The sequence below is a fragment of the Lagopus leucura genome, unplaced genomic scaffold (genome assembly GCF_019238085.1).
Source record: "Lagopus leucura isolate 7727_CA_CO unplaced genomic scaffold, USGS_WTPT01 Super-Scaffold_806, whole genome shotgun sequence".
Lineage (NCBI taxonomy): Eukaryota > Metazoa > Chordata > Aves > Galliformes > Phasianidae > Lagopus > Lagopus leucura.
This window is the reverse complement of record NW_024962260.1, coordinates 3,662,500-3,677,179: the sequence shown is the minus strand read 5'-3', so window position 1 is coordinate 3,677,179 and position 14,680 is coordinate 3,662,500. Positions and strand designations below refer to the sequence as shown.

The 14,680-nt window shown below is 39.1% G+C and overlaps 1 protein-coding gene across 8 annotated transcripts in view; it reads right to left on the bottom strand.

Annotated features, from left to right (window-relative positions):
* The window catches only part of ATXN2 (ataxin 2), a 50,023-nt gene that overhangs the window by 21,562 nt on the left and 13,781 nt on the right, over nt 1-14,680 (bottom strand). For 4 of the 8 annotated variants that reach the window (XM_042865549.1, XM_042865551.1, XM_042865550.1 and 1 more), the window contains exons 6-13: nt 11,927-12,051; nt 10,628-10,719; nt 7,985-8,182; nt 7,305-7,483; nt 5,574-5,783; nt 3,350-3,532; nt 1,552-1,740; nt 712-819 (exon numbers count right to left, since the gene is read on the bottom strand). In XM_042865549.1, the coding sequence (XP_042721483.1) occupies nt 712-819; nt 1,552-1,740; nt 3,350-3,532; nt 5,574-5,783; nt 7,305-7,483; nt 7,985-8,182; nt 10,628-10,719; nt 11,927-12,051 (1,284 nt within the window). The remainder of the gene's footprint in view (nt 1-711; nt 820-1,551; nt 1,741-3,349; nt 3,533-5,573; nt 5,784-7,304; nt 7,484-7,984; nt 8,183-10,627; nt 10,720-11,926; nt 12,052-14,680) is intronic. The other 4 variants (XM_042865553.1, XM_042865554.1, XM_042865556.1 and 1 more) reach the window with 4 other exon arrangements.

The window sequence follows — 14,680 nt, the reverse complement described above, 5'->3', positions numbered from 1 at the left end:
AAATTAAATATAGATACATCACTTTATCTGCAATTTGGTATCATCCCATGATCTGCATGTATGAGGACACAGAAATAGTCTGTAAGAGCATGGCATTATGTAACTGACACATCTATAGTTCTAACACACACTAAGACAGAAGCCCTGAGGTATAAGGACTGCAGAACCCAGATGAACACAAAGAAACATGCAATAGAACCCTCAAAGCAAAACATGCCAGCATTTTAAAAATATCAGTTAAAGCTGAAATGCTGACCAAGTTCCACAGTGCAAAAAGATTTTTATGAGAAATGCAGTAACAAGCAATACTGCAGAGAAAAAGGCAACATTAAGGCATAATAGGAAGAAGTGTAGTTAAAAAAAAACAACTGTGTGAATCACAATGACCAGAAGTATTGTGTGCACAGCTTTAAGTAAAAACCCCATCCAGACCAAGAGGAAGAAGAAAAAAGGGGAAAAAACCCACCAAAAAACACACTATCCACATGAATATCTCTCTACTCTGAGTAGATGAAAGGAGTCAAGAGCAATACTTAAAACTGTAGGTCTCTGTCACTTTAGAACTGCATGACATGATTTTCCCTATCATGTCATTCCCTACAGATTGCCTCAAAGTTTTCCTTAAAACATTAATTAAACTAGTCAGTACAGCAGGTTTAGGGCTCAGAATTATACATTATTCTAGTACTTATGGAAGCTTTTGATACCAACCTTTGCTTTCAGGTTTAGGAAAACTAGGAGAAGTCTCACTTGGCTTTATATTCTCCTTGTTTCCAGCTGCAGAATTTTGCCTCTGGTCCTGAAGCCTGGTATCTTTAGCTAGAAAAGAAGTTGTCAAAGTTATTCTCTGATACACAACTAAAACTGAATAAAAAGAGATGACAAGATGGGAACAAAGGAGAGATTTAACCATGTTTAGCTTATAAAGGAAAATCTCTATGTTACACATTTTCTGCTAGCTCTTTAGGGTCTGGAGAGTTATCCTTCCTCTTTGCCCATCCTATGGCTATTAAGTCAAATGAAAGTGTCCCAGACCTCGCTCCTCCCAGTCATACACAGATCCTTAGCTAGTGAAAAAAACCTTCAAAACGAAAGGAAATTATTTCAGATAGAAAAGCTCTTCATATGTAATTTTACAAAGATTTGAGAGGCAGATCTCTATGACCGTGCTCTTGAAATGTTCGTTCTTTCACTATGCTTGTAACATTCTAAGAAATTAGTGATCTGAGTTTCTTCAAATGAGAAAACAGCAAAAAAAAAAAAAAAAAAAAACCATTAAAAAAAAATATCCTAAATTAGGTCAAACACCCATATTTCCATACCTGATAAAGGGCAGGGGAAATTAAGTATGCAGTCTAACTAAAAAGCCTTTTGAACCTTACTTTTAAGTCATCATCGTGGGGAAAAAGGGAACTCAGGACATAGAAAAATCAAGCGCATCAGTCAGAATTTTTCCCATCGTTTAATAAAGCAGCTTTGATCTTGTAAAGGCATTTTCATTTTCAGAGATGAGGCAAGGGAAGCACCTGCCAGCTAGTGAGGGTTACTCACCTTCATTGGAAGGGGTAACTGCTCTGTTGGATGCAGGGCTGGCAGGTGTCGGAGAGGCAGCTGGAACAGGCATGGCAACAGATTCAGTGGGAATAGTACCAGGCTGAGGAGAAGGCAGAGCTGGTCCTGCAGGAGTGCTGCTCTGCCTTGGGGACCTAGGCCTGTGTGTTTTAGGGGATAATCTTGGAACTAGAAACAAACAGGAAAAAACAGTTATAGGATAAGTTTCCTCATTTGCTCAGCAGTTTGCTTAATTTTAAAATGACTAAGAACATGCTTTAAAATATTCAATGGAACATTATCTAGTGACTGAAAACCTGTTTACCTTTCAGGTACATTTCCTAGTTCTTTACAATGCAGCATTTCAGGTAAATGGTACCATTTTCCTGCAGATTGTCCCCTAACAATATCACTGCTCTGCAGATCCACCAAGGAACTGCAATGTGGTCTCTGGCCCCTCAGTGGTACAAGAGCCCACATTAACAAAGTTTCAGACAGGAAAGAAAAAGGTGGTTGCATCTCCACACAAATACGAAACATTTTTTGAAAGGCTGGGGGGGGGGAAAAAAAAAAACCACCAACCAACCACCTTCCACTTTACAGTGTGCCCTCCTATGGAGGTCTGCCAGCTGCAAAAACCAAAACCAAAAACAAACAAAAAAAAACAACAAAAAACCTCAGCACATCTCATTGAAAAATCTGATGTCCGCTTCTGTCCCTGCATTAAAGCAGCAAAGAAAGCTGTGTATTCTTTAAAAGGTAAGTTGTACCTCCTGCTTCCTGCTCATTCCACAGTGGCTAGTTAGTTCCTTTATGTCATACATTCATACATAAACTTCAAGTGAGCAAGAAGAAAGAAAGGTAAATTGCTTAACAGTTCTACTTGCATGTCACTGATATGTAAAGTCGGTGCAGGAAGGGAAGATGAATTGGAAAGAATGCCAGAACAGAAGCGTTTAGAACTTCTCTACAAGGCAACCAGTTCTATGGGTTGTCCATGCGTTAGGCAGTAAGTCATATCTGCTTCCTAAAAAATGCCTTCCCATTGCCCTTCTCTACAATTCTAACACCACTAAGAAGTATCAGACTCTGAACTGTTGCTCACTTGCACCTGGAATCAAGAAAGCACTCAGCTGCTGACGACTGACCAGAACACTGTCCCAACTACAAAACCAGGGTTGCTGTCACAAGACTGAGCTTTACATTTAAAGCCAAACATGGAAAAAAAAAAAAAAAAAAAAAGTGTTAGCTGATTCAGAAAATACATTGATTCTATCTACTGCTACAGTAGTTATGACAAACACAACACAACCACTTATAATCTGCATCGTTTTTTAAAGAAAAAACGTACGTCCAACTTCACTTGAGTATTATTTCATCTTTTCTTGTAATGCCAGCCTTCCTCTACCCAAATGCCTCACTCCTTTCTAAACCATAACAATCCAGCTAGGCTGTCACTAACCAAATTCAGCAGAAAAGTATCTAACTTCTTCTCATCTCCTTCAATAACATGCCAGAAGGTTATTTCTTTCAACAACTCCCACATTTTTCCTTTCTTTCATACAGCAACTGACCTGTCCTCTCTGCAATTCAGACAATATTACACTTTAAGGATCAACTCACCAGTTGTTTCACTAAACTACCTGGTAACATCTTTCTCCAGCTTCATCTAAGCAAGCTAAGTTAGCAGATCAGTGTATTCAGAGCCTGGGTTGTCTAGAAACGCAGCACTCTGCTTAGCATTAAGACTCTAAGATACCCCTGGCAAGCCATCTGCAATAAGCCAAGCTTTACCTACCCCCACTGACAACTGATGACCACGTCCCACCTGAAGGGCTGCCTCGTGCCACTGCAGTAGTAGATGCTTCCCCTGGTGCATTATGAGATACAAATTCTAAGCCACTTGAAATTGTACCCCTACCAGTAGAGACTCTGTGACCTCGAGGGTGCCGTTGTGCCTTAGGAGACATCCGTGGAGGCCCTGAGAAAAAGAAGACAACCCCACACAATAAGTACTCAACATCCATCACAAAGCATACTCAAGTATACTGTCTGTTTATAAAAGTGGATTTAACCTAGTAACTCACAATAATGCAATCACACTGGCATAGACTAGAACCAGGGATCTGTGAGACCAAAAAGATCAAGCCACTGGTCCAGCCAGACTAGCAGCATCCTCATCACCTTACTAAGAAAAAATATATTAATTGATATTTAGAAGTTTTACCAGATTTAAAAATTTGAATCCAAGCATCCAATATTGCTTACAGCAAGAAAAGACAAAAAAAAAATTAGTGGCCCATCTCCTGCTGGATGATCACAGTTCTGAGCTGTCAAACATTTCCAAGAGGAAAAAAAAAAAAAAAGGATTGCATTGTTTTTGTCAGGTGGTCAGTGATGCCAAACATTGATTTACAGAGCAGCTGCCAACCCTGGCTGACCAACGCTGGTGGGGAATTCCAGCAGATCATTCTGCACAGAGGCTGAATTGCCTGCAGCAGGTCACAATTCATTAACAAGTCAGCAAAATTGCAACTAAACAAGTTATTGTTATCCCAAGGTTCCAGTCATGCATGTTTAACACCAGAAGCTGAAGTCATAAGAGAATACAGTAATTCTGAACAGTTTCTACAGCTGCCACAAAAAAGTCATACTCAAGTCTAAGCAGCCATACAGTCTCTACATCCTAACAACATTTTCTTTATAAGATCAGATTCAAATGTTGATACCCTAGAAGGAAAAATGGTGGATGACCATAAGACAATCTGGCTGATGACAGTTCATTTTTCATTTAGATCAGTAACAGAAGTACAGGTAGCAATTTCCTGGTTTCATTTATATAAAGCTCTAAAATACCAAGTACCTCTTCTGGTTATATAAAACTTTAAACATTAGCCTCTTTTTTAATCATGAATCTAAAGCCCACTTGAATCCAATTTATATACAAGCACGTATTTTACAGAATACACTTCCCAGCAATTCTCATGTTGCAGTAAGCAGTTCACTGCATGCCTGACAAGTCAAACACAAGTGCTCAAAAAATAACTGAACTTGTACACGGATTCTTTATATCTTGCTACTTCAAAGAAATCCCACACTGATAAGTTTAACTGGCAGTAGAACACCGTGCAGACATGTTTGCTACTGTCCACTTTTTGGTTACGGATCATGCTGAGCATTTATCAGGCAAGCCATAGAACACGCTACTGATTCAGTGAGCACGATTCTCTAACCTGGCTCCAGCAGAGCCTATCATAGCACAGAGTGCACGTTTCCAGGGAGCTTAGGTAGGTAGCCACCTTGCATTTTTCCAGGATTGCCAGACTGTGCTGTGCAGGACAGGTTTTTGGTTGTTTTGTTGTTTTTTTTTTTTGTTTGCTTTTTTTTTAGTGCACTTAAAAATTTGGACCTTTTTTCCTTATTCAGAGTACAAATACATTTAGTTCAGATTCTACTGCATACAGTTACCAAGGATCATGTGTCAAAGTTCCCATGCATACATTTGGCTACCAGGGACTTGTCCTGCCTCAGTGCAAACTTAGACCTAATGTTTTCTACTGATTCATCTTTGAAGCAGCTCATCCTATCCCATTCCACACTGCACTTATTAACTATAGTGTTCTCTTTTTTAAAATAAACGAAAGGTGATTGAATCATTTTAGTTAAATTTGAAACTGCTTTTTGTGAAACAACTGTTTTCATATATTTTTTTAGATTTTTATAATTTGATATTCCTAACAGTGCTCTCTATACTTATCGGGTCCTGCATGTTGTTGTTGGTTAAGACACTGAGCAGCGTTTACAAAGCTGAGTTCATTTCATACCAACTTGGGAAATTTCACAGCTTTATTTTGTTTTTGTAAAGCTCTTCAAATAAAAAGGTTAATAGAAATAGTCTGATAAACTAAAGTTAAACACAAATTATAGGTTAAGTAATGAAGAGGAAAAACAATTTTGTAATTAAACTCACAAAGGAGTTAAACAAAGACAAACAAAAACATGAACAAATTGTGGTATTGTACCTTCTGAAGACATGCGTTTAGGCATAGTAGAGACAGGAGCTGGAGAACCATGAGCAGAGGGGTGAGACGGGGGCCTGGAGGGCCGCGAGGGGGGCCTGGAGGGCGGCCGTGTAGGGGTGGCTGCCCGAGGTGGAAGAGAGTTGGGACCTGACTGGTAGCGAGAAGGTGGGCGAGAGGAAGGAGATGGGCAAGGCGATGGCCAGGGAACACCTGACAGAACAAATGATATGAAGGAAAGTATAAAAACTAAAGAAAAATTATGGGGAAAAAGGTCAACAGAAAAAAAAAAGTAAAATATGACAAAATGATTTCTCACGTTTAACCCTTTGGGGGTAGGTTAATTTATTTCTGCAACCAATAAAGTAGTCTCTGTAAGATTCTGGACTCTGCTTCAGGTCAAATTTAATATCTGAACGTCACAAACTCCCCAAAGGGTTAATTAGGATCTACAAATACTACTAAGGAATAGACAGTAAAGTTTGATCTGTTAGCCTACCATGTATAAGTTCTACAGTACGCATCGGTCCTCCATCAGCTACCAGAGGCTCTCGTACAGCGTAGGACTGAACGCACAAACTGCTACTTGCAAACCAAATGATGAGCAGTACCAATTCTAGGAACTGTATCTTTACAAAAAACAGCGGTGTTCAGTGTCTGAATCCTGACATCTATGCCTCTACCAGTTACCTGTGGTATTAATGTGGTATTTTAATCTAGGATATAGGGTTCATTGTTTCCAAACCAAATACGTTTTATTTATAAGCCATTTTGAGTATGCTAAGTGTATGATGTTGACTCAGCAAAGTAATAGGATGGCACAGACCACAAATAGTACAAATTTCAACTTGTTTGGGCAAGACTCAGTCGTACACCCTTTTTATATTTGACTCTATTTAAGAAGAAGGTTTCACTTACCTTTAAATATCTCTGACTTCCTCTCCACATAGAGGCACTTGAGCATTATGCTTTTTTTTTTTTAACTATTATTATTTTTAATTCACAGCAATCTCATTTAATAGTACTTTTAACATATAGAAACAGTGCCTCAAAGGTGGGCTACTGCTAAAGTCCATCTCTCAAAAACTGGTATTCAGTTTATAAATCACCAATTTCTGCTATTCAGTGCCTGGCAATGTCCATTCATAAATGTTACCTATGCATACAGCAGAAAACACTCAAGTAACTATTTGGAGAGAAGACTTGACTGATTTTCCTGTGATAACTTTTCCTAGTTTCCCATCAATGGTTTTTCCACCCACATGATGGTGAAGCCAGCGAGTTGCTTTCTCCTCTATAATAGGAAGCAGAACTCATCCAAGCACCAGGAAGGAAGGCACTTGCCTCCTCCAGTACAGCCACCACCTCCCTTTCACTAGATGTCAGTATTGCTTTTCCTCAAGAGAAAGCTAAGCAGTAGCATAAAAAAAAAAAAAAAATCAAAAAAGCAATTTTTCATCTTTAAAGCTGCAGACTGCACCATCATCTAAGACAAAGGTAGAAAGCAGGTGACACTCTGCTGCTCTGCAAAGCTACAGACGATGCATTCAAATGAATGTTTTGTTATCAATACCTTAAACCCAGATGAAAAATCACCACCTCTGTGTTAAATGATGCATACTAAGCAGCTTGTTAAATACAAATACTAAAACCACATCTCATGCAGTTTCAACATTAATTGGGTAATTTATTGCACTTTTCTAAGGCACATTAATTTCAACTTCAGATACTTGCCTCCGTTAACTACTCTTTGATCTGCTCCAGAGTTAGGACTGAAATCTGAAGTGTGGGATCCAGACCTTGAAATTGGTGGGCCTGATCCAGACTGGCCCATCCTTGGTGAATTTTGTCTTCCACTTCCCCAGGACAGAACATCCCTGTTTCTCCCGCCAGGTGGGACGTACTTACTTTCCCTGAAACACAGCAAATTTCTATCAGCATTGAAGAAGATCTGGAAAATAACGAGTTCAAGAACTCTCTGCTGATACTTCCTATCTTTCTCAAAACAAGCTCAAAATACAATCAGATGTTGATCAAATATTCACCCTATGAATCATCCTTTGATACTCACTATACTTTCCACTACTTAAGAGCCCACAGACACTGAATGCATTAGTACTAAGGCCTGAAATTCTCCATGACACGCTGAAACCACTGCCTTTTCCTGTAATTTGGTATGAATTCACCACAGTGAAATATCAGAATGGAGAAGTCTGTTTCGTTACAGATAACACAGGGCCAAGTAGAGGTGTACAGGTCAGCACGAGTGCCAAAACCAGCAAGTGATTGTTTACACAAGATTCCTAACCTAATCAGCCCTGCTGAAAAAGCACAGTTTCAATGAGTAAATTGCTACTGTACCAAAATATGTACATCATTTAAATAAAAATACTGTTCATAGCGTATGCAAGTACCTAGTGTTCACACCATGACCTTCTCGCTCATTAGCATTTCTCTGAACAGCAGTATATTTTTCTTCTTCTGTTCTTTCATCATTTTCCAAGGCAACCCGAGCTTTGTATTGGGCACTTGATTCAATTTCCTCTGCTAATTGAGTTGCTCTGGCTTCCCGTTTCAAAAACTCTTCTGAATTATCTCTTTCTAATGGCACCCTGAAAGACAATGGAAGGCAAAGAACATCTGAAATGAATTCAGAAGTACAAAGAACCTACAAAATTATATAGCATTAATTCTAGGCGGACAAATTGCAAACCAAAATAATAAAAATAAAAAAAATAACACACAAGCTGCTTTTAAGCCAGGAGACTTGCTATGCTTTTTTGAGAATAGCAATATTTCTGGACTGGTTTGACATTACTTACAAAATCAGTGCCATTTACCTGCCTAGAGAACTGAGGTCAGGATGCAGAGCTTTTTCGTAGGACATGCAGATTCCCAAGTCCCTAAAGCTATGCAAAGTCTCCTACTTTTAACGGGGCTGAGCACATTAGCAACAAAAAGGCCTCAGCCCATTATTTAGATAGGAAGCTAATTCAAGAGACCAAATTTGAATTGGTTTAGCAATTTACACATTCACAATAGATGTAAGAGTCCCAACACTACTGAAGTTAAGAGTTACAAACTTAATCCTCCCATAATTCTAGCCACAGAATTTCAGTTCTTCCAGTTATGAGTAACTGCAGAAAAGATGAATGCTGTACTTCACAGCACGGGACCAGAAACCCAAGACTCACTTTCCATGTCCTGGAACCTCAAAACCATTCATTCTATGCATTACAATATCAGGTAATATCACACTGCAACAATCACATGCAGCCCTTTTGGGAAAGGCACCAAACAAGAACTCAGTACACAAGCAATGAATTACTAACATAATGAACTACATGACACCACAACTGAGCTGACACTGCCTTCTGTCCATCTGCCATTGCTGTTTTTTACTGCTCTAATTTTTGTGTTAGGTTTTATGAAATAACTGTTCTGTGATTCTGGTTCAAATTTTAAATTCTGAAGGTTGTTTCATTGACTTTACTTTAGAATATGCTACACAGAGCTGAGACTCTGACCATGCAATGCTTGGTATTAGATAACAGGTACTGCACTCATTTAGGATAATATAAACAAAGAACAAAGGAAGTAGTTGGAGAAACAGCCCAAGTAAGAAATAATACATGCAAGATTACTCAAGTGTTGGTGGCAAGGCTATGAAAGCAAGTGGCTTTGCCAAACTGTAACACAGAGCTCTGCTACTGCAGCAGAAGTCTCCCTCCTCACACACACTTTTGGCCAGCTGCTGCCATTATCAATGGTGGCTAAGGGGATGAAAGAGAAAGCACAGCCTCACAAATAATGTGAGCGCAGCAGCCACCAACACAGCCAAGGAGCTTGCTTGCTAGAACATGAACTTGTGCCTTTATGCAGACTGACAAACTATACCTGGTACTGCTAAGCTCTGGGAAGATAAAAAATGAACAGTAAACCCTGTACAATCCTTCAATTGCACAGGTAAGCATTTAGCTGGACCATGCTCATCGTATGCTTGGAAAATCAGAATAAGTTTCCCAACTAAAGCAACAAAATGCAAAGCAAGTTGCTTGGCTAGGAAATAATGGAATTTGTCTCCAGCAATTAAAAGCCACCTTCATGTTCTTAATTTGTGTCCATTAATACCCATAAAGCGGAAAGATCGCAGACTAAAGTTCAGAAGTACAAAGAGCACTTCAGTATACTTCATTGCTCTAGGAACAGCTTCCCTAGGATGCAGACATACGCCAATTAAGCTTTTGTTAGAACACATCTATAATGTGACAATAAAACGTTGAACAAGAGATGTGCAGACAAAAAAATTAGAAAATAAAAATAATCACTGCAATTCCTGGACATTCACAACCAAGTTTTAATACTTTGTGGGCAAAAAGAGTGGGAAAATAAAGACATTTCATGATGGCTGTTCAACATCTGCAACTGGTTTGTGTTGTAGTTGCAGTGAATGCTATAGCTGCAGACTACTGGGAATGGGTCCAGGCTGCCAAAGTAAGCACAGCAGACTTCATACTTCTTCTATACTCAAGCTGTTATTATACTGTAACTAAAACTTTAGGTCTGCACAAGTCTGCTAAATAAGTTATCCACAGCACAAAACCCCCTCGAAATATCAGCAGCATTTCAAGGCTCCAATACCTACATTATGAATAATCACAATAAAATTAGGATTTAATCAACTGTTCTGCTGGGTGAAACATAAACTGTGCATATGGCAGCTACATAAAGACACATTATAGTTTCACAATTTGGTATTTTTCACTCCACTTGTAAAAGTTTTTCTAAGAATTAAGCGTTATTGCATGCCTAAATTCAGAAAATGTTGCAACGGGAATGAACTGTGCCCATTTAAGGGAATATATACAGATTGCTACATAAACTATTCACAGAAATCTGGCAAGGTTTCTTAAGCACTATTCATTCATTATTTTTTTTTTCCAGATATTTGATTCCAAACCTTAGAAAGTATATAAAATTATCTTGAGAATACAAGTTTTGTCACATCAGGGAAAACATTAAATACACATCTAATAAGAAAATATTTTAGAACTTACGTGTAAGAAGATAAACTGCTGTCATATGTTGATATTACACCATAATTTTCTTCATTGTAACGAAACATGTCATTGGGATCCCATCCATTGGACTAGAAGAAAATAATGCTTGTTTTTCAAAATGTCATTGGAACCACCTTCCCTTAAAATGAAGGGCTGGTGGCAGGAGTCAAACCTTTTGCTCTTTTGTCTTGGCTTACAAATTCACTGTTCATATCAGAAAGTTAGCAGAGCCACGGTTTATTTCAGGGGTCTTTGTTCATCAGATGTATGTACTTGGTCCTAAAAAGCCAGTTAGGTTTCTTTTTTGCTTTGCAGTTGGTTGGTTTCTGTTCTCTAAGCACCATGCCCACTCTGTACTAGTTAATGGCTAACACAGTATGCAGTTCTGAATGTTAGGAGCATCCCTTGCTATGACAAGCACTGATACTTCCCAAAAGCACTATTAATGCAATTATCTGAGACACACACTGCAGGCAGAAGACCCCTGGTGATCAGGGCAACTTCCCCACTTCATGAAGTATGCTACTACAGCACTTGAGACTTAACCTTCACAGATGATTAATGCTTTGAGTGTTTCATAAAAGCACTGGCAGCATTATGTATTCCAACAAATCTCAGCTGTACAGTACATACACCAAAATTGACAGGGTAACTGTTCCAGCAAGACAAAGTTAATATTCTCCACAATAACTTGACTCCATTCTTGCCTTTAACACAATGCAGCACAATACCTTGCTAAGAAGAATGCATGGTTGAGGAAAAGCTGACTGCTATGATATACAAAGAAGCTCATTTAAGAACATACTCTTCATCTAACGATGCATAATCTGCTGAGATTGTACCTGTGCTTATTAAACCATGGGTCAGTCTCCTATCAATTTCCTTCATCTTAGCTCCGAGACAGCTAAGCACAATTTCACCATCATTCACAAATGCAGTGATCGTCAGACAGGAATGCCCTGATTAAACATAAGCGACTTCAGTGTGCTGCTGAATGTGGAGTTCTTAATAAAAGCTCCTTTTTCAGCCAGTCCTCAAATCAAACAAGTTCCTTACCCCAGCAGCTGCCATTTGTCAATATTTGCCAAAAGTGGCATTTGAAATCCAGCTATTCTTGCTCAAATTTTTAAAAAGTGCTGGGGTAGCCGCTAGCAAAGACTGAACACGTGGTGATATAGGCCAGCATCTTCAGCCCCACTACTAGATTAAAATTAAGGGATGTTTGTGGCAAGGCATATCCAAAGAAGCAGCCTGCTTTCTAGAGACCACCAGAACCAACAAAAAAGCATTACTTACAACATCTGTCTCCAGTGCCTCAAGCTCCTCGTTAGCGCTGGTCTCTCCTCCATCCCACGGCTCAAGATCCTTTTCTTTGTGCTCACCATTTACTTTAGCACTGATGGCTGAATCAGTAAAAGCATCTAGAAGGGAGTGGGAAGGGATGGAGGTGAAATCAGTTTGATTAGGCACAGGAAAACACTGGACTCACCAGTTTTTTTGAGGAACAACCAAACACAACTGGATTGCAGACACATTAACAGCATTCACCTCTTGTAGCTGCTGTGTTCCCTGAGACTACATCAGAGAGCTGTCTGCTGATGTTTAGAAAAACCAGGAAGTGCAGACTAACTTCAAATAAATCTAATCACAGGGTGGGTTTTCTTGCAACTTTAAGTATGAGACAAGGTACCAAAGAATAGCAATAATTATTTGCAATTATTTCCAGAAGTTATACACAAACTGCACGTATGGTTTCTGCTAAGCATGGGACTACCTGGGGAGTGCCATTCCTACAGCAAATCCAAGATTCCTACAGTGTGCTTGTTGTCCAGGGAGCCTAACTAACTGCTAACAAATTATGCAAACAGGAAAAAAAAAAAAAAAAAAAAAGCATGAATGCACCCCATCCCTTAAATGAGCAGAATACAAGCTCCCCTCCATTTCCTGAGTTCCTTCTGTCTCCACAACTCACCACACCAGCATGCACGCACACAGCTGCACTCCCTTTGCAGTATAACTCAATTACCCATTAGCTTGGGGTACTCATTCAATGGGACAGCAACAGAGAAATGCTGTTTCCTGCAAGCTTTTTTCAGGTGGCAGCTTACCCACATCACACAGCAAGATTCAGAGACACTCTTTTTCTCAGCAACATATGAAAATAAATATGCCGTTGATTAGCCAGTGCACTAAGGGTATGCAATTTTTTATATAAATTGTAAAAAATTTCATAAAAGATAAAGAACACAAGCTTGTATTTTCACTTGTTCATGTTTCATTCAAGTCAGACTAAGAAAATGGCTGAAGAAATAATACTACAATATTGAAGTACTGTAAAAGGGGGAAAAAAAAGTACAAAACATTCATCAAGGAAGCCAAGCTTTTCTATTCTGTAAGCAACCGAATCTTAGAGCTGTCTGCAAATTCTTAGATTACTTAAACAGAAGAATTTTTAAAAATAAAATAAGCTTCTCTGAGTGCCTTCAGCCTAGAATTTCTCATTATAATTCTAAAGAAAACTAAGAAGCAAACACTTCAGGTCTTTAAAAAAGATGAGGTCAAACCACCAGGCAGTGCTAGATAGGAAGAGTATGGCTTAAATTAACTTTTGGCAAGATCCGAAATCCTACGAGGAGAAATGAACATGAAAGCCATCATGAAAAGAATTAACAACATCTGAAGTGATTTGTTGGCCACCAGTGTTGCAGAGTTTAAACAATTACTGAGGATTTTTCTTAAGAGACTGTCAACACAGCCTATTATCCCCGTTTTGCCCATTTCACAATCAAGTTTTGCCCATATATTGCCATGATCTATTCCCATGTATTGCCATTCTATCAGAACTGTGCTTAGCTCTGTATGGTACAGGACAGGCTGTCTCATGAAATGCTCAACTCATACAAAGAGACCAAAGAAACGACAGGGAAGCGATTCAGCATTTAAGCGTTGTTAATAAGCGTATGTGAAATAAAATGTTATAGAAGACGTACAGAAAGAAAGATGTCTATTAGCTAAGCATTCATTTCAAATACAAAAGAATCAGTAAAATGACGAAAAGAAAGCCAAATGAAGGAAGGGCACCCTAATGAGGAAAACCACTGTTAGGGCTCGTGTGAAGCTGCAAAAACCTGCATCAACCACCTGGTGAGACCTCGGGGCACAGTTCCCCAACAGAGCTGCGATAATTCCTCCACAGCTGAAGGTTAACACTTCCAAGTGAGATCATTTCAGCTTCTCACTACATCCGATGCCTCCAGCAGGCACATTCTGGGGTTATTGGTACACTGTTCTGAAACAGCCACGGTATTGTTGTGCTAAATAATAGTGCTGATGTAACTTTTCAGTGGTTGCAATTCCAGCTGCTTAGGATAGGTAACAATCAAGGGTGGGAACAGAAGTCATCGACTGACTGCAAGGTATTCCAAATGATTCTGTGAAGTTACACATGCATGTTTTACAGTGCTATAAATGCGCCAGCAAAGAGATTAAGCTTCCATTATATATTATGGTAACAGAAGCGTTATGAAAGGCAAGATGCAGAGACAGAGTGACTGCCAAAAAAATTACCTGTTTCTGAAGGAACTACAAACAAATATGGAGAGAGAAAAAAATGGAAGACATCAGATATAAACACAGGTGGGTTTTTTCCACATTATAAGTCTGAGTTCAGGCACAGCTACACTCTTTCAGTCCCTTTCGCAGACACATTCAAGCTGATTACACATCTCTCACCTTGCAAAGATGATTTCCATGTTAAAACTTCAGCAATATTCCCCCTATTCACAATCCCAGTATATTTCTCTATTTTGCTTTGCTAAAATCCCTCTGGACAGCCTTCAGATTTGTAAGGTATATCAATCTGTCAGAAAACATCTCAGTTTCCCTTCACGCAAACAGCTTTTAAGATACATTACAAGAACAGATGTTTAAATGTAAACGGGAACTACATAATAACAAAGTGCTATCTAAATCCACAGTGATGGAGCAACGAGAGCACACTCAGCTGGAAAGCAAAAGTAAAGCACTGGTATCTGGAAGCTGTACATTCAC